The following is a 19040-nucleotide window of genomic DNA, read 5'->3' as shown; positions in this document are numbered from 1 at the left end:
GTTGACGACATAAAAAAAATCAAAATATTGTAAACAATAATCGAAAGTGACAGCTTTTGGCCAAAGCTTTATTAATAGCTGCAATTTCTGATCTGATTTCCATTGTGATAATATTGTTCTATTTGTAAGAGAGAGAGTTTCTTGTTCTACTGTCAAAATCATGTCGAAATGTCCAGTGTCAAACCAGTCTACACAGCTTGTATGAGTACAACCGTGAGTTTAAAAGGAGGCGGTCGTCGGAACTGCGCGTGTGCGACTTTCTGATTTAGAAACAATGTATTTCATGCATGATATCTAGATGCATCAAGTTAAATTTGACGATATCCAGTGTTAACAAACATGTTTAACTTTCATCAATCGCAAACGTACCCTAGATAAAGTGTTTACGTCGGTCGTAGGGGTCCCTGGCAACCATTGAGCAGAGTTCCGACGATCGCCTCCCTTTAAACAGACCTAACTTCAGCATCCGATTATCCCAAATTAATTCCAATCGTGTTCCTTATAAACCAAAGCTCTAGCGACATCAAATCCTCATAAACGAGAAATCAGATTTGATGGTATTCACAGGTGACGCTTGACAGACTGCATATTTACCCCGATATGTATATTTTGTTGTGAAGACCAATCAGAACTCAATAGCTCTATGTTTTTGCTTTTTTCGATTCCAAAAGGCATTTATTTTCATAGCATGCCAACTCCAATAAATATTGTTAGCTGCCCGGGGGTTGCTGTTGATCGGCTCGCCATGAAGCATTCGCTGATACAGACACACGAAATAGTCCTCGGAGCCAAATACGATATTGTACAGTAGTGATCAATGTACTCTTCTATCTTTCAAAATTGTCAAAACGACCATGGACAGCAGGCTGTGGTGTCAGCTGCATCGTTTTGTTGAGGATTAATTTTGATTTATTACATTACAAATGTTTTATATGTACTAGAACAAAACAAGAATAGCACAATTTTCAACTACATGTACCTCTCTAAATGTTTGTATATATCTTAGTATATTCTGCAACCTTTCTGTACAGTAAATTGGTTTAAACAATTACCGCTTCCTTTTAATATTTCTCATGTTTTTGTCTTATTCTATTCCTGCACTATTTTCTATATTAGTCCTTTTTCTATTTTGGTACTTTTTATGATGTAGTCTATATTTACTCAATGCATGAAAACCCATTTAGGGATATGCATTGATTTTGAGAAATAAAGCAAAGGAAATAACATTATGACATTAATTATTTAATGGCGATATTGATTAGACCCGCATCCTGTATCAAAAAGGCAAAAAGCAGAGAGTGAATTGTGTCGGTAAATTTCCATTGGATATTGTAATGATTAAAATAAACTCAAGTAAATGGGCACAGACAAAGACTCTGAAGGATTTTATTACATATTAATAATATTTTTAAAAAGTCACCACAGAAGGAATCTTCGTGTATGATTAAATTTGAAAAAAAAAATTGTTTGAAGAACAGAAAATATCTTCCGAATATAGAGGTTTGGGTTGACATTAGTTTATCCAGTACAGCTTATTCCTGGAACCAGCCGCCTTCCTCAGCTGGTCGTGTAGATAGGACGACACTATACACTAGCTAGTAACAGGTTGTTCATCGCAATCTGATGATGACCAACTATTAGTTTCATGTTTTTATTGCTTACAATAGCGGTGATCGCAAATGACGTCATTTCTTTCATTAATATGCAAAAATAAATAATTGTCCAAATTTTCCGCAAGAACGACAAAAGTTTCACCTGCTAGTGTTACGAAGGATACTAAAGGTCTCACTAACTTATGGCTCAGACTAGCTACAAGCTGCAACAACAGCCAACATGCAACAACAAAATTTGTCCGATGTCGCGCGCAGCTATACTAGTATTTAGTAACAAACCTGAAATTGCAATCAGCGCTATAAAACTTGATTTTTGAAGGAATTGGAAACTATGCAGCAATCTTCCTTTAAACATATCTCTTTTCACTCTTGACTCTGCAACCATCCTAACATGTTATTATGCATCCAGGTTGAAAAGACTTTACTTAAGCTTACAGAATTATTTTTTAAATGGCTTTACCTATTGTTTATATGTCTTGAGTTGCAGTGGAATACACCTTTGGGACAGATATTCGAACTCTCAAATTTTTACGATGCTTCTCTGATCTACCATTCATGGGAGCTCATTTTAAGTTAGAACGCGCCTCGAGGACAGATAGTCAGACTCTCAAATTTGTACAATTCTTTCCTGATCTACCACTTGTGGTGGCTCATTTTAAACTCTTTGAGAAAGAAAAACTTTCACTGGCTTAGTTTTTAGAAACGAAATTTACATTTCTCTCATAGAGTTAACATAGGAATGGTGGCCATTTTGAATTTTAAATATCAAAATTTGTTTCGCTAGTTCCAAACTTTGCATGGTGACTGCCTATTTTTACTGTTGATTTGGTAAGAGAATGCTTGAAAGTTTCATTCAAGTATGAGCAAAAGCTTAAGTCTTTCACTTTTGAGGCGCATACTGCTTTAAAGCTATCACCCCCAATTCCCTGTGTACAGGTCCAACTTTACCATAGAAAACAGTGGATTTGGGACAAACCATGGTGGTGAAAGGGTTAAAGCTATTGGAGCTCAGAAACCCTCTGAGTTTTTCGACAATCAGAAATGTTATTTTTCTTCATAGAGTTAGAAGAAGGATGGCTGACATTTTGAATTTCAAATATCTGTAAATGTAAGGTTATTTGTTTCACAAGTGCCAAACTTTGCATGGTGACCCTGTTTTTAGCTCTTGATTTGGTAAGAGGACAGCTTAAACTTTCATTGAGGAAAGTCGGAGCAAAATTTTAAGTCTTTCATTATCCAGGTGCATGCCACCTTTAACAGTCAGACATGAGAAACACACTAAGATTCATTTTTAGATTCAATAGCTTTTTTATTCAAAGCAAAACTGGGGAAGACTTAATGTATAAAAACTTACTTCAATTTGAAAATTATGTTGACTTAGCACTCTGTTCAGATGATGCACTGTGGCGTAAAACCAAACAGCTCAATTTGAATTTACACAAAAAAACTCATTGTGTCAACTGCCGATTTGATGGTTCTGCAAAAAAACTGCAATTTGTGATAAGTAACAAAACTAACCTTTCATGGAAAAGTCTGGTGTTTTGAGTTGAGATAGTGTGTGTAACCTCACATGTATTCATAAAACAAGATGCATAGAGACATGAAAAAGTGAATTTGAAATTTGAATTTGAATAGTGAATTTGAATTTGAAAAGTGAATTTGAAATTGGTAAAAATTAAAATATCTTTCCAGATACAAGTCTTGTTTTCAATGCTTTTAGTCATTTCAGATTTCAGAATTTGGAAAGAGAAATTTTGTCATTTAACATGCCACTTGTCTGTCTGGTTGGTAACAGTGAGGAGATTTCACAGATAAGTCGAATTTGTAATTTGTAATTTGACAGTCTTTTCAGAACAGTTTGAACAGCTGCAGAAGGAAAGCATTGTTACTTGCGGAAAATTCAACAAAGTTTTTGAAAAAATGGAAAAAGTAGAAAGTTTAGGCACATTTTGGACATTGAAAGTAAAAACTCTGAAAACACAAGATATTTGAGAACATCGAGTTTTAACATTCTGACAGAGAAATACAATTTTGTAGAATTTGAATACTGTTAAGTTTTAGCCACAGGCTGAAAAATTATAAATACTATACATTTTTTACAGAATTGTACATAGAGTATTTTCCCATTCTAAACCCTTGTAATTTGCATAAGAGATATGTAATGGAAGTCTGGGAAACATCTAAAATGTAAACATTTCGTATCTAATGTGGTAAGGATGTAACTAAAACAGTTGTTTCTTTTGGTACGTTTCTGTTGTCTGTGACAGTGACCATTTGTTCTATTGTCATGGAGTAGCTGTGCTATGGCTATCACAGTGTATGAGAGCAACAACTTATATTCTACTTACACAACAGAGTATGTTCATGCAGCATGTAAAATTTGCGTAGGTTTTGAGAGGTCTAGAAGACTGATGTGATTGACAGTCATGTTTCTCACACAGAAGCAAAGAAATGGTGTCTTCTAGCACAGTGCATGTCATTCCATGTATTTCTGACAGGGTGACCCTGCCCCTGGTAGCACCCACAATGAATTGTCAACATATCAGAATGTGATTTCAAAGAAAGGATTGATCATTACACATGCTAATTAGATGCAAATGATGTCATATAACACATCTTCTGCTACATTAACCTCAAAAAGCAATACTGTTAGTAATTGAACGGACAGATGAATTTGAATTTACTGACTTTGCTGTAGTTTCTAAATTGCTGTTTTCACTTTATCCCTATTGGTCCTTCCATGGTAAGGCCTTGAACTTACTCCATCTTAAATACTGACGTGTAGTTTAGACTTTCGTTGGTGAGTTAATTTCCAAAATTACTTAATTTTTGGTTACAGAGGCTCGATTTCCATATCAAATATTCCATTCACATTAAAACATAAATTATCATTTTAATTTCAAATTCAAATCTGTAAAGTATTACATATTTACATATATTTTCTTAAATTACATAAACTTTTTGCCATTTACGTCATAAATTGCATTATCAGTATCAAAAATAGCACTCTGAAAGTGATTGAAAGGGTTGTTGATATGACCAATATCTTCTGGAAATGAATTTAAAAATCTAATCTAGATCTCCATAAATAGTAATAATGTACTTTAGATTTCCATAAATAGTAACATTGATATTTGGAAAGTCAAAAATGCTAAACATTTAAAGGACACTTGTGCTGTTATACATCTGTATCTGGTGCTCCTTTCCTTTGCAATCTTACTAACTCTTCTCTAATCACTCTGATGAGTGGTTGTGGATTCTCTGCTGTCTTGACGGAGCGTGCAATGTCCATCTCATCATAGTCTTCCCCTTTAGGTTTCCCTACTGTCCTCTCCAACTTTGAGCTTGACAGCATGTCCAGTTCAACATGCTCTCGTGGTGTTTTTGTTTCAAACATTTCTTCCCTCGGTGTTGATGTGTTAAATGACCAGTTGAGTTTAGGAGGTTTGCTTGTCTCCTGAGTTGTCTTATCTGGTTTCTCCTCTTCACTTTCCACTCTGTCCATCAGTGCAGGCTGTGCCCACTGTGTTCCCATCTCAAGGCTCTCAGTCATGTCATTGCCAGACAGCTCCCCTTGGTTTCTGTCCAGGGAAGTGTCCTGACTTCTGTCATCTGGTTTGCTCTGAGGTTTCCTGATAGTTGTGGCAAGCAGCTGGCTAATTGTTAGTGGTCTGGTCGCTGAACTGTTTGGTAGCTGTTTCTTATCTGCTGGAGTTTTGTCATTACCAGAAGCATCTGATCCATTGGGTTGTTCCTTCCTTCACTTTGTCTTTGCTAGGCTCACGAGGAGTTTCTGAAATCTGTAAGGTCAGCTCAGCACCAGTGTGAGGCGACGTCAAAGTGAGTGGTTTGGGTTCATTCTTGTTTCTTGGACTGGACGACTGCGAAAAGATCACAAAATGAACAAATTTTTAAAAAAGAAATTTGCTAGATGATGTAACTGCAATGGGTGGGGAAAACCTATTATATTTGAATATTAAACACACTTTTGAAGGAGGGACAAAATCAAGTATTCATGAGAGGACAGAGGGGAACTTTTGTTATGGGAAGAAGGCACTGGGGAGTTATTGTGGTTGATAGAGGGGCAGTGGGGAGTTTTGTAAGTGGGGAGGGGAGGGGAGAGGGGAAATTGTGAGTGGGAGGGGAAGCTTTTCAATCCATTACGGAAGGGTAGTTGTGAACAGCTTTTAGTATCCCCTTTAAAATTTTCCTTTGCTCAGAATTCTTATAAATGCTACATTTACATTTAAAAACAATGAAAGCACCTTTGCATATAATGTCCTGAAGAAGTCGGGTTCAATTTGGTAAAAAAATGTTTAATTGTTACACAAGGAATACTTTCACACAGTTTCACAGATTGCGTTTGAAAATCTTGGAATTTGAAAATGTGAAAGCCTTGTGAGTATCTATTTCCGGGAAAAAAACACAAACTGAAAATTTGTGCATTCAGCATTCATTATATCAAAGTTAATTCTGCTGACAATTACTGTTGTATCTACACACGCTCTGTAACCACTGATTCTTGAAATGTAAGATTCATGGATGATACTTGTCCATTTTGATGAAAACATCCACCCCATTTGCATCATAAAATGAATGAACAAACAAGCTAAATGCTGGCATCTTACAAAGAAAATGTGTGATTTGTACGTGAGGGATCACCACTGCATTGTGTTGAGAGATTAGATCCAATGCCCATTCTAATGTGTACATTCATTTACAAATCTTGCGGTCACTAAATTAGTGCAAAAATCAAGTTTACCAATAACATTGAGATCAAAACACCCTTCTTGCTTAAATCTAAACAAACTTTGTTTCTTGAATTCCAACAACAACTGAGGATGATCCAAAACAAACAGTTTTGAAAGAGCTACAGCCATATCAGGTAAGTGCCATATGTTACTCACTGGGCCCGAGTCTATATGGGGCCGTATTTTGTGTAAAACCCTATTAAAATTTATACACCTTTCCCCATTAAACGCCCATTTTTAAACCATTTTAGGATTGCTTTGAGGGTTTGAAGACTCAGGGTGCCACATGAATCAAATGCCCAAATGCTTTTACCATTGTGATAAACTCATCGGTAGATCTACAGAGTTCATGTAGTTGGCACTGTGCCAGCTACTTCTTTCTGTGCAAGGACGTCATCACCAAATATGTTTCTCATTTATTCAGATTTGAAGTAGAAAATTTATTTTGATACAGTTTGTTATTGATTGTATCAATTTTAGGAATGAAATGAACAGCTTTCTAGAAAAGGCACTGCAACTTCTACAATACACCATCGTTTTCATAGGATAAATCAGCAGGTCAGAGATCACAAATACTTTGCACGTAGCCCATATTGGAACTCTGTATACTCTGCAAATACAGAAAGTTTATTGAATGCTAGAACTAGTCAAAAGGTTATAACTTTAAGTGTATAACATATCGGTAACAGTGTGACTTACTGGTTCTTTTTTCGTAGTAATTTTGTCAACTTCATCAAAGGCATCATAGGTGCTCCAGACTACTCCTCCACCGTTGTCTGGTACCTTAGTAACGGGGACAATGAGAATCTTTGGTCCTTCCTTCTTAGCAAAGCTGTGGTTGGATAAATAAATGAAACATATTACTGGGAAGAAAGGCTAGAATTGTTAATATTGGAATTGGCAGTTGGAGAGATCTACCAGTAGACTTAAGAGGATGTTGGACAAAAATGGATCAAAAAATCTTCAAAGCAAATAGTGTAACATTTCTTTGCAACTTTGTAGCTTTTGCAAGAAAATGTTCATGTCATAAAAACTGAAAAAACAAAGTAGATTTCTGAAAAAGACTTTGAATGCTCTACCAGCTCTAAATCAAAAATGTATGAAATACTCAACCACAGAAAAAATGGTTTCTGCTGTCTAACTTCCCCACCACCTAATGGCCCACCCCTAAAATCACCCCTTCAAAAGATCTAATGGCCAAGACAATGCAAAATATCACATCACACTGGTTGAGCTACAAATGTGCAATTATTTGATATATAATGCAGTATTCTGGGAAATGAAATATACTGAATACTGGCTGACAAAGACCTGTCATAAACATAATGATGGGTAAATTTTACTATGCGCTGGAAATTCATGCAAATTAAATTGTCATTAGTGGTATGATGGCTGCACTGTTCTGTGAAGGAATATTTCAACATAATCAGGTATCTTTATTATTTTCTACTAATATTGAGTTAAAAAGATGGTAAAAACTGGAAGACTTACAGGTCATTTTGTGTCCCGTATACCTGTTCAGAAAGATTGAGAAACAGACATGAGGAGAAAAAATACAGTGAACAAACAAACAAACAAGCAAAGGAAACTACTTTTACTGCCTTTGACATCATTGGTTCATAGGTTGATAAGTTTGAGCTCTTCAAGGTAATTCAGGTAGTTATGGAAACTTCTTTCAATCTGCACTTGCAAATTTTATAGATTCCGCATGACAAAGTTGGGTCAATGAAAACACATGATGCTGTGCAGGAGAGAACACTGAAAGTGGAATGTACATCTTCTAAAGGTTACATTAAGCAAAGTCTCTCACTGTATATTCAGACTTCAAATTTGTCAATTCACTGAGAGAGCTCCAGTATGACAGCATGTATCAGAGGCCAGACTTCTCAACTACTGCAATATTTATAATTTGGTACGCGTCACTATGAACACACTATGTATGTCTCTATGCTGTTTTATGTCTGTTATCAAGTTCCTTTTACAGGGAAAATGTTGATGTCATACTGCAGACATTTGGCCAGCTTTGACCATTTATGCATTCAAAATTGCCAGTAGTAATCTGACAGAACAACAGATATCTTATGTGTTCATTTGATGTTTGCAGCAACATAATATAAATATTCACATGTATCAAGGCAAGTGAAGTGGGTAACTTTATTCCAGCTTGCCATCAAAACCATTCTTAAAACATTTCATTCCCTTTAATTCCAAAGTTTCAATATACTGGTGTATATAATAGCAGCAAACAACAAAAAGGGACATGTATATAGTTCAGCTTTGATCATTTCACTTAGGGGCCATCGACAATAAAAACTGACGCACAAGAAAAGTAATTCCTTCGTTTTACTTGATACCCCCTCCCTTCCCCTCAAAACGAAAGTTCTTATGCGAAATCAATTTCGTATTATGATTCCGTTACTGACAAACCCACACGCACCTCTCCGTTCCGCACGCCCATGAAAAAATACCGAAGAGTACACTAATTAATAAACTTCCACTTTACGCCATTCACTTTTTAAGACACAGGACATTTTAATGTATTTCGCATGTAGGAAAATGTTTCACGTACATGTTTCACGTTGGAAAAGCATACAAGTTTTTATTTCACATTATGTCTTTTCATTGTCTTTTCTGTCTCCGTATTTTGTGTTCATTCTGTTCTCGATGAACGCGAAGGTAGCATTGTGTTCTCGCTGCAAAGTCGCACTTCGAAAACAATAGATGAAAATCCTTATGCCCCCTAAACGAAAGAATTACGTTTGTCGAGCGTCAGCTTTTATTATCGACGGCCCCTCAGCCACACTCCACAAAACAATAGTGTGTGAATTTATAGAATGTGTGTGGATGTGAACAGTACATGTGCAAGTGAACAGTATGTGGATATGAGCAGTATACATTACAGCCCAAACATGGGACTATGTGCCGGAGGGTAGGTGACCGTTTGCCTGACGTAAGGAAGGCAAATGGTCTCCTGCCCCAAGGGTGCATACTCCCTTGTTTTGGCTATAATATTTTTATTACATGCCTCTCTTACATTGTTTTCACTCCAAAATTTTAGGTCTACATACAAATGTTAATCATATGCTTTATTTCCATGTTAGACAAAAATCTGTTGAAAAATGGAACAATTTCATTATCAAAAATGCATTGATATTATTTAAATGGCTGTTATGGGCAGTTTATTGAATTTTTTTGCACAATTTCATAACAACGATGTTTCCTATGTAAAACACAAAGTTTTATGATTTTTAAATCCCGAAGTTGTCAAGTTGAAAATAGTTCCGGTTCACTTTCAGTTCAATGATGATTATGCGGTCTGCGACGTCATTGACGAGTTACCATTGAATCCTATGGAGTATGCAACATTCGATATATGAGGCATGTAATAAATGTGTATATGAACACCTGCAGTGTGTGGATGTGAACAGTGTTTACATGTGAAATGTACGTGTGCATGTGAAAGTGCATGTGGATGTGCACAGTATGTATGTGCCAGTGAACAGTGAGTGCCGACGAATAGTATGTGGGTTGGACCAAGATGTATGTATGGGTGTGAAGAGTGCATCAATGTCAGTGTGTAACTGTGAACACTGTGAGTGGTAATAGTGTATGTCTTAATGAGACTACGTACATGTGAATTCTGTGTGTATGGGATTTAACAGTGGCTTTGACAGTGATCAGTGTATATTTGTACAAACAGAACGTGTGTAAATTTGAATAGTGTAAGGGGATATCAAGAGAATTTGTGAACATGTACTAAGTGAGTGAAGTGTAGATGGTAACAGTGTATACATGTAAATTTTGTGAGTTGGAATAATGTGTGTCTGAATGAGACCATGTACATGTTAACACTGTGTGTATGTGAACAGTGGCTGTGACAGTGATATCTGTGTGTTTATAAATACACAAACAGGGCTGGACATATGTGACACAGGGAATGGAGTAATCTTGTTGTTGTTGTTGTTGTTGTTGTTGTGTTATTGTTGTTGTTGTTGATGGTGATGATGATGATGACGATAATAAAAAAATATTAAAGAACAATGTGTCATTCCTTGCTGTTGTTTGTCAATGTTGTAGATAATTGTAAAAGAAAACTGTAATCGTGACCAAAAAACGACGCCCAACGTCACTCCCGTCCTATTATACAACCAAGGGTGGAATCGAGATGCCCTGATCAAGGCTCATCAGCCACCTTCAAGGCCCAGAAAAAACACCCTTTCACGAGCGATCGATTGAAATGTGCTATCATAGGCACTGAAATTTATCTCACTGACCTAATTTGGGCTTCACTTGAACTACCGACCTGCAAACGAGTGGAAAAACGGCGATTTCCAAGTCGTACCCGGTCAAAATCGATCACATTTGAACTTCCCGGTCGATGGTGATGGGTCGGTCATCACTGGGCATTTAAATTGACCAATTGGGGGCCCTGTAAAGGCTGCTTTGGCTAGCTGTCATTTCTAATACATGAGGAGGCTTGTCCCAACGCAAAATTTCACTACAGTTTAAACTTCGCTGTCTCAACTTCATTCAATTTCCATTCTTGTGGAATAATACTTATATGGATACCAATGACAAATCAACCCGTCATTTACTGTAAACTATCACCTGGAATACTCATTCACAACGACAATGTACACTCGCTCAAGTACGAGCCCGGATGTTGACTACGCTTGTATCCTTGTAACGGGGGAAATTCAAATACCCGGAAGTGTACGCTCTAACTATCGACAGTATATCCTGACGTAAAATGGCAGATTTCCTGACAAAGAGTTGGTAAGTATCCGTTTATCTGCATGACTATGAAGGTTTTTCTTCTTTTTCGCGTACTTTTGAACGTTACACGTACGCGTACGAGCAGGGAGCATTGAAACATAAACAATCGGCTGGCCGAAGCAGCCTTTACAGGGCCCCCAATTGGTCAATTTAAATGCCCAGTGATGACCGACCCATCACCATCGACCGGGAAGTTCAAATGTGATCGATTTTGACCGGGTACGACTTGGAAATCGCCGTTTTTCCACTCGTTTGCAGGTCGGTAGTTCAAGTGAAGCCCAAATTAGGTCAGTGAGATAAATTTCAGTGCCTATGATAGCACATTTCAATCGATCGCTCGTAAATGGGGTGTTTTTTCTGGGCCTTGAAGGTGGCTGATGAGCCTTGATCAGGGGCATCTCGATTCCACCCTTGGTTGTATAATAGGACGGGAGTGACGTTGGGCGACCTACGTCGTTTTTTGGTCACGATTACAGTTTTCTTTTACAATTATCAACAACATCGACAAACAACAGCAAGGAATGACACATTGTTTTTTAATATTTTTTATTATCGTCATCATCATCATCACCATCAACAACAACAACAACAACAACAACAACAACAACAACAACAAGATTACTCCATTCCCTGTGGACATATGAGACTTTGAACAGCCTGTGTGGATGTAAAAAGAATGTGTGGACATGAACAGTACATGTGAATATAAAAAGTACATGCTGTATTTAAGTGATGCAAAAAAGTGTGCATATGGCACAGCCAACAGATAATGCATGCACCGTAGTGAAATGTGAAATGAACATAGAAACCAACACATATTTTGGCTGAATAGGAAATACTCTTGATACCATGGCAACAAGATTGAATGAAATGAATTACAAGGACATGAAATAATGCAATGCAAAACCAAAGTGAAGTCTGTCTGCTTGATGTCAGTGTAATGCACACACTATGGAAGTGATAACTCCCATGTGGGCAAATATCAATGCACTGTGCATGGTAAGCACACAAACCCACAGAGATGAAATGATGAAACTCAAAAGATATTTCTGCCATTGAGTGTACTTTGTCATTATATTAGAAACTGTTTTGATTGTTTTACTACCAGTACATTTAATGAGTATAAGCATGAAAGTTTTGTACTTACTTTCAATACAAAGTTGTCATATCAAGTATGTCATGGTACATAAATTTTAGTTTATATAATATATCCGCGGTCAAAACTTTCCTTCAAGCCAATATTTGATTCCAAAACTGTTACAAATGATTTTTTCAGGTCAAAGACATAACGGTGAGTTGTTATGGCATATATTATAAATTTTCCAGGATACAAGTCTTTCAGAATGTGATATGCATTTATTTATATACAAGTTGTACGGCTTGGGAAACAATATTACCAATTGATGAAATGCTATGGCAGCCATATTTTTGGTGGGTATTACAAAAATGGCTGATGCAGAATGAAAATTCATGTACACATCAAACAGTATCCTAACTCCTTTAATACAATTTTCACTAAAAATTGATGAAATTTTTGACAAAAAACATTTCTCATTGTTTTCTACAAGTTCTTGAGGATCTACAACAGAAACTGACTCATCATGGCAGAAACCACTAGGAAGTAGGGATGGTGGAGTAAGTACCTGTGAGGGGTCAGATGACTCAACGTGAATTAGAGAGGGCATTTGTGCATGATCCTCAGTGAGCTCAGCATTGTCAGCAAGCGGGTTAGCATCATCAAATAGAGATTGTAAGCGTTTCTGTGTTTCACTGTCAAGTTCTTGTGAATTCTCATCATCTGTCTGTATGTACAAAAGAAAGAACACAAACAAAAACAAAGAAACGTGGTATCATGCATGTGTTTTCTGAAAACTATGTTAAAACAAATCAACATTTAATAATAAGATTGATCTTCAAAGATAATCCATGCTTGGCAACCAATGCAGGCTACATCAGCAGTCACAACTCAATGAGTGATGTCAGCTTCATCTTGCCAACCCTGTCTGTCTGCATCAGTTGCTGAACACTGCATTGAAAACCATGCAGTGAACCAAAGTATAGGTATGTGCAGGTTGTACATAACAAAAACAAATTGAAGGAATTTCGTCACCTTATATATGGTAGCTAATAATTGATTTTCACGTTTTGATGAGGGCATATACAAAAGAGTGCACTTGCCAAAACTGTGTAGGAATATTAGACTTTCCATGATTAAGCTAGGATGGCATTCCTCTTTTGAAAATAAAAGTATGAAAAGTTGCAGTAATTGAGTAGTTTTCCTATCTACGAAAACAAATTTTTGAAATTGTACATTTTGAATAAATGAAGTTTTGATATCATCATGAGAAAATAGGGTTCCAGCACAGTAGTGTGTTGCAGGCCAGGGTGGAATAGATGATGTCTGGTTTGGGGATCACTCAAATCTGTTAGTGCATGCTTTATTTTTAAGCAATAATGTATCCCCTCCCCGCCAATAATGGACGAAAGCAAAGTTTGTACGAAATAATGCTTGAGGCAAAGCTGAGTACATTATGGAGTGAAAAGTTTACTTGATTATGGCCAAGGAGGTGGGGGTACATTATTGCCATTATTTTATAGTTTTGGCAATGCCAGTGAATTTGTAGGTGTAGACAACATCTGGGGCCAACATGCTGGATAATGGAATACTTTATCAGTAATAATTTGGAGAATGACGTCACGAAATTTAATGGTATTGACAAAACTATAATACAATATATCAAAATGTGTAAGTTCATAGCCTCTATACTTGAACACAATCCTGATTTGAATGGCATTGCAGCCTAGTGTCTTTGTACTGGGATGCAAAAATGTAGAATGCAGAGCTAAAATAAAGTGTACAACTGTATATCAACTGTGAATGGGTAGAGTGTGAGTCAGTAGATAGATTGGTTGAATAGCTAGCTAGCTGGCTAGATAGATGATAGATAGATGATAGATAGGTAGATAGATAGAGAAATAGATGGTAGATATATAGGAAGATAGCTAGATAGATAGGTATAGGGAGTCATGGAGGTATGCATGTATTTTGGGAGGTACTATAGATAGATAGATAGATAGATATAGATACATAGATAGATAGATAAATAAGTTGGTAAGTAGGTAGGCAACCAAATAGGTAGGTTGGTAGATGGTAGAGAAATTCATGGATAGATAGATAGATAGACAGATAGACAGACAGACAGATTAGATTAGATAGATAGACAGACAGATAGACAGACAGACAGATAGATAGCTAGATAGATAGATAGATAGACAGGTAGATAGGCAGGCAAGTTGGTAGGTTGGCAGATGGCAAAGAAATTGATAGATGACAGATAGAGAAATGAGTAGGATTCATTGTCAATTCAATGGCTGGATGCATAGCCAGATAAATATTGAAACCCACAGACACATAGGCACACAGTAAGGTAAGAAGACACCAGATTAAGTAATCAATTAATCCTGAAATCTAATCAAAGACATGATATAATCTACTTACACTGCTAGGTAGAGGAGGTCTTGAAAGATGAGTTTCTGGTAATCCATCCAATGATGTGGGTTTGAATTCTGAACTGGGATGGTCTTCATCTGCTGCTGTCCTTCCAGTGGTACTATCAGGAAAGGAAAATGCAAAACAGATTTGAACAGTTAACTTGGTTTGATATTCAACTTGTTTCATTGAGTTTTCAAAAAAGGTTTTGAAAAAGTAGCTTTCCCACTTAGAATATACAGAATACAAATGTTCAAACACATGGTTATTTTCTTGTCTAATTTTCTTGGGGATCATACCAAATTATACAAATTTCCTACGATTTAAAAAACTTGTTTAGTTTAGATTTGATTTGTACAAATCTCTGGTTTCAAAGTTCACTTCAGTGTTTGAAGTTCATGTAAACAGTGAAATACTTCAATCATTATCAAGGTTTCAGTGCAAATATTCACCATTTCACAAACTTTTCAAAATAAAATAACACAATTTGTTTTCCAAGCAGCAGGTCAAACATATTTTAAAATGTTGAATGCAAGTCACCAGTTCATTATCAATGTACATCATTTTTTGAGTTGCCATTACAGTCAGGCACTCACCTCTCATCAACATCGCTTGGACCAACTCCTTTTTTACGTCGCCTTTTCTTCTTCTGTTTTGATTTCTTCTTTTGTTTATAGAGGTAAAATAATGAAAGCAAGTATATGTTGTAAATTTCCAAATTGGTACAATTTATTTCATATTTGTTTTGCTTTGGTTTAAGAATGCAGTTTTGTATTCTACTGCCCAAATCAAGTTAAATATGTCTATTGTTCGATTTGTCAACACAGGCAGTGTGTGAGTTGTGTCTGATATTCTTGTTCACATCTGCATTGTAGCCTGGACTCGACTAACAATATTTGTCAACCAACATACAGCATAAAGGGTCCATACACTCAAAGTCACTTAGAATTCAAGGACTTACAAGGATTTTTTTGCAATTTTCGAGGACCTCTTTGGGTCCAAAATACAATTTCCAGGCATTTTATGTGTATCATATTACATAATGATTTTTTGGAATATCATGACTGATCGTCTTGTTAATTTTGAAAATTGTGTGTGGATTATCAATTTTCCAGGACTTTACAGAACTTTCAAGGAGGCTTTGTATTCAAGAACTTTTAAGGAGCATACGGACCCTGTGCATATTGCACATGATGCATTATGCAGGCAAGACCTTTGCCTTGTGTTCCAACATTTTTCATGGAGGGGGATAAGAAGAAAAATATTTGTTTTATTCATGGAGGAGGGGGATACGAAGAAATGTATTTGTTTTATTCATGGAGGAGGGGGATACGAAGAAATGTATTTGTTTTATTCATGGAGGAGGGGGATAAGAAGAAATGTATTTGATTTATTCATGGAGGAGGGGGTAAGAAGAAATGTATTTGTTTTATTCATGGAGGAGGGGGATACGGAGAAATGTATTTGTTTTATTCATGGAGGGGGGGGGATAAGAAGAAATGTATTTGTTTTATTCATGGAGGAGGGGGATACGAAGAAATGTATTTGTTTTATTCATGGAGGAGGGGGATACGAAGAAATGTATTTGTTTTATTCATGGAGGAGGGGGATAAGAAGAAAAATATTTGTTTTATTCATGGAGGAGGGGGATACGAAGAAATGTATTTGTTTTATTCATGGAGGAGGGGGATACGAAGAAATGTATTTGTTTTATTCATGGAGGAGGGGGATAAGAAGAAAAATATTTGTTTTATTCATGGAGGAGGGGGATACGAAGAAATGTATTTGTTTTATTCATGGAGGAGGGGGATACGAAGAAATGTATTTGTTTTATTCATGGAGGAGGGGGATAAGAAGAAATGTATTGATTTATCATGGAGGAGGGGGGTAAGAAGAAATGTATTTGTTTTATTCATGGAGGAGGGGGATACGGAGAAATGTATTTGTTTTATTCATGGAGGAGGGGGATACGAAGAAATGTATTTGTTTTATTCATGGAGGAGGGGGATAAGAAGAATGTATTTGATTTATTCATGGAGGAGGGGGGTAAGAAGAAATGTTTTGTTTTATTCATGGAGGAGGGGGATACGGAGAAATGTATTTGTTTTATTCATGGAGGGGGGGGATAAGAAGAAATGTATTTGTTTTATTCATGGAGGAGGGGGATACGAAGAAATGTATTTGTTTTATTCATGGAGGAGGGGGATACGAAGAAATGTATTTGTTTTATTCATGGAGGAGGGGGATAAGAAGAAAAATATTTGTTTTATTCATGGAGGAGGGGGATACGAAGAAATGTATTGTGTTTTATTCATGGAGGAGGGGGATACGAAGAAATGTATTTGTTTTATTCATGGAGGAGGGGGATAAGAAGAAAAGTATTTGTTTTATTCATGGAGGAGGGGGATACGAAGAATGTATTTGTTTTATTCATGGAGGAGGGGGATACGAGAAGAAATGTATTTGTTTTATTCATGGAGGAGGGGGATACGAAGAAATGTATTTGATTTATTCATGGAGGAGGGGGTTAAGAAGAAATGTATTTGTTTTATTCATGGAGGAGGGGGATACGAAGAAATGTATTTGTTTTATTCATGGAGGGGGGGATAAGAAGAAATGTATTTGTTTTATTCATGGAGGAGGGGGATACGAAGAAATGTATTTGTTTTTTCATGGAGGAGGGGGATACGAAGAAATGTATTGTTTTATTCATGGAGGAGGGGGATACGAAGAAATGTATTTGTTTTATTCATGGAGGAGGGGGATAGAAGAAATGTATTTGTTTTATTCATGGAGGAGGGGGATACGAAGAAATGTATTTGTTTTATTCATGGAGGAGGGGGATACGAAGAAATGTATTTGTTTTATTCATGGAGGAGGGGGATACGAAGAAATGTATTTGTTTTATTCATGGAGGAGGGGGTACGAAGAAATGTATTTTGTTTATTCATGGAGGAGGGGGATACGAAGAAATGTATTTGTTTTATTCATGGAGGAGGGGATACGAAGAAATGTATTTGTTTTATTCATGGAGGAGGGGGATACGAAGAAATGTATTTGTTTTATTCATGGAGGAGGGGGATACGAAGAAATGTATTTGTTTTATTCATGGAGGAGGGGATAAGAAGAAATGTATTTGTTTTATAGAACAAAAATAATAAGATATTATTGCCAAAGTGAAAGCTATTGTCCTGTCATTTTACATACACAGAACCTGTGCATTTTATGTGTTTCTTGGTTAAATTGTGGTTTCCTTTTCAAATGCATCATGGCCTTGGTTTCCATGTTCCTTATACATATGTACTTTAATGAATTTCAACTGATACAACTGAGCTAAGAAAAGTATTTTGTTGAGCCAGTTCAATAATGTTGTACTTATGAATTTCATGTTTTGTAGGTGCAGATGGGAAACATACTATTTTAATTAGTGCAGTCATGATATAGATGTGAAATATGTTCTGATAATGATTCACCATATGTGAGCAGATAATACTTTAAACAGTGACATTACAAGTCATTCTATGAAATTTTATTCAGAAGAGTGATTTCAGTGAAAAGATCAGTTGCCTCCTTCTTGCAGATGTGACAAATTGTAAGAATTTACATGGACATATCTTTTGACCTGGTATTCCTTTCATTCTAAGTGTGTACTTATCCAAACCATACTTTACAAACCCTTATTATAGTATAGTGCACTGAATTCTTCAGCCTTTGAAAAAAGTTGCATTTTTTAAAGTCTCATCCAACATATGTCTCTTTAAGCGGTTGGTTTCTGAACTTGAGACATTACAAAGACTTTTACTACCTACCCCCACCCTCTAACAAAGAGCAAAGAGCACCAATATTCTGTCATATCCATTCCCCATCTCTATCCATGATTTTTTTGAGCACAATCCTCTACATAATCTCTTCAATCAAATGAGATAAAGTTACATAATTGGTGAAAAGAGTGAATTTCCTGAACTATAAAACTATTTACATTGAGATCTGTTATTCCAGCAATTGCTCACCTTTGTGTCTTCAGTATTCAATGGTGGAAGTCTACCTGGATATGGCGGTGGTTGACCATCAAACAACCCACCATTCTTTGTCCCTCTAGGAGGCAGCGGTCTTTTCTGCGTGGCCGCAATATCATTTTCCAAGTTGATGGATGAGTCTGTCTCCGACGGGATGAACCCATCAGTCCTACAGACAAACATGAAAACAAATATGTTTCACTGTATCTTTCAGTATGGATGAGCGCTGTGTTGATGTCAAATGAAGCAACACCTTTCACATTCTTTCTTCATTCATTCAGAGATTTAACTGCATGTTTGTTGTTCTGCATGTACAACATGTTGAAAAGCCTAGTATTTAGGTTATAACATGTAAAACCTTCAAATCATAAATATTTATGTAGCTGAGAAGTAT

General features: G+C 36.4%; 1 protein-coding gene across 3 annotated transcripts in view; it reads right to left on the bottom strand.

Annotated features, from left to right (window-relative positions):
- Positions 1-2901: 2901 nt before the first annotated feature.
- The window catches only part of LOC139129238 (uncharacterized), a 37483-nt gene continuing 21344 nt past the window's right edge, over positions 2902-19040 (bottom strand). Inside the window, exons 7-13 of one of the 3 annotated variants that reach the window (XM_070694884.1) lie at positions 18641-18815; positions 15227-15294; positions 14640-14751; positions 12784-12942; positions 7856-7878; positions 7064-7196; positions 2902-5494 (exon numbers count right to left, since the gene is read on the bottom strand). In XM_070694884.1, the coding sequence (XP_070550985.1) occupies positions 5336-5494; positions 7064-7196; positions 7856-7878; positions 12784-12942; positions 14640-14751; positions 15227-15294; positions 18641-18815 (829 nt within the window). In that variant the 3' untranslated portion in view covers positions 2902-5335. The remainder of the gene's footprint in view (positions 5495-7063; positions 7197-7855; positions 7879-12783; positions 12943-14639; positions 14752-15226; positions 15295-18640; positions 18816-19040) is intronic. The other 2 variants (XM_070694891.1, XM_070694898.1) reach the window with 2 other exon arrangements.

The sequence above is a fragment of the Ptychodera flava genome, chromosome 1 (genome assembly GCF_041260155.1).
Source record: "Ptychodera flava strain L36383 chromosome 1, AS_Pfla_20210202, whole genome shotgun sequence".
In the NCBI taxonomy this organism is placed as follows: domain Eukaryota; kingdom Metazoa; phylum Hemichordata; class Enteropneusta; family Ptychoderidae; genus Ptychodera; species Ptychodera flava.
This window is presented reverse-complemented; position numbering and strand designations above follow the sequence as displayed.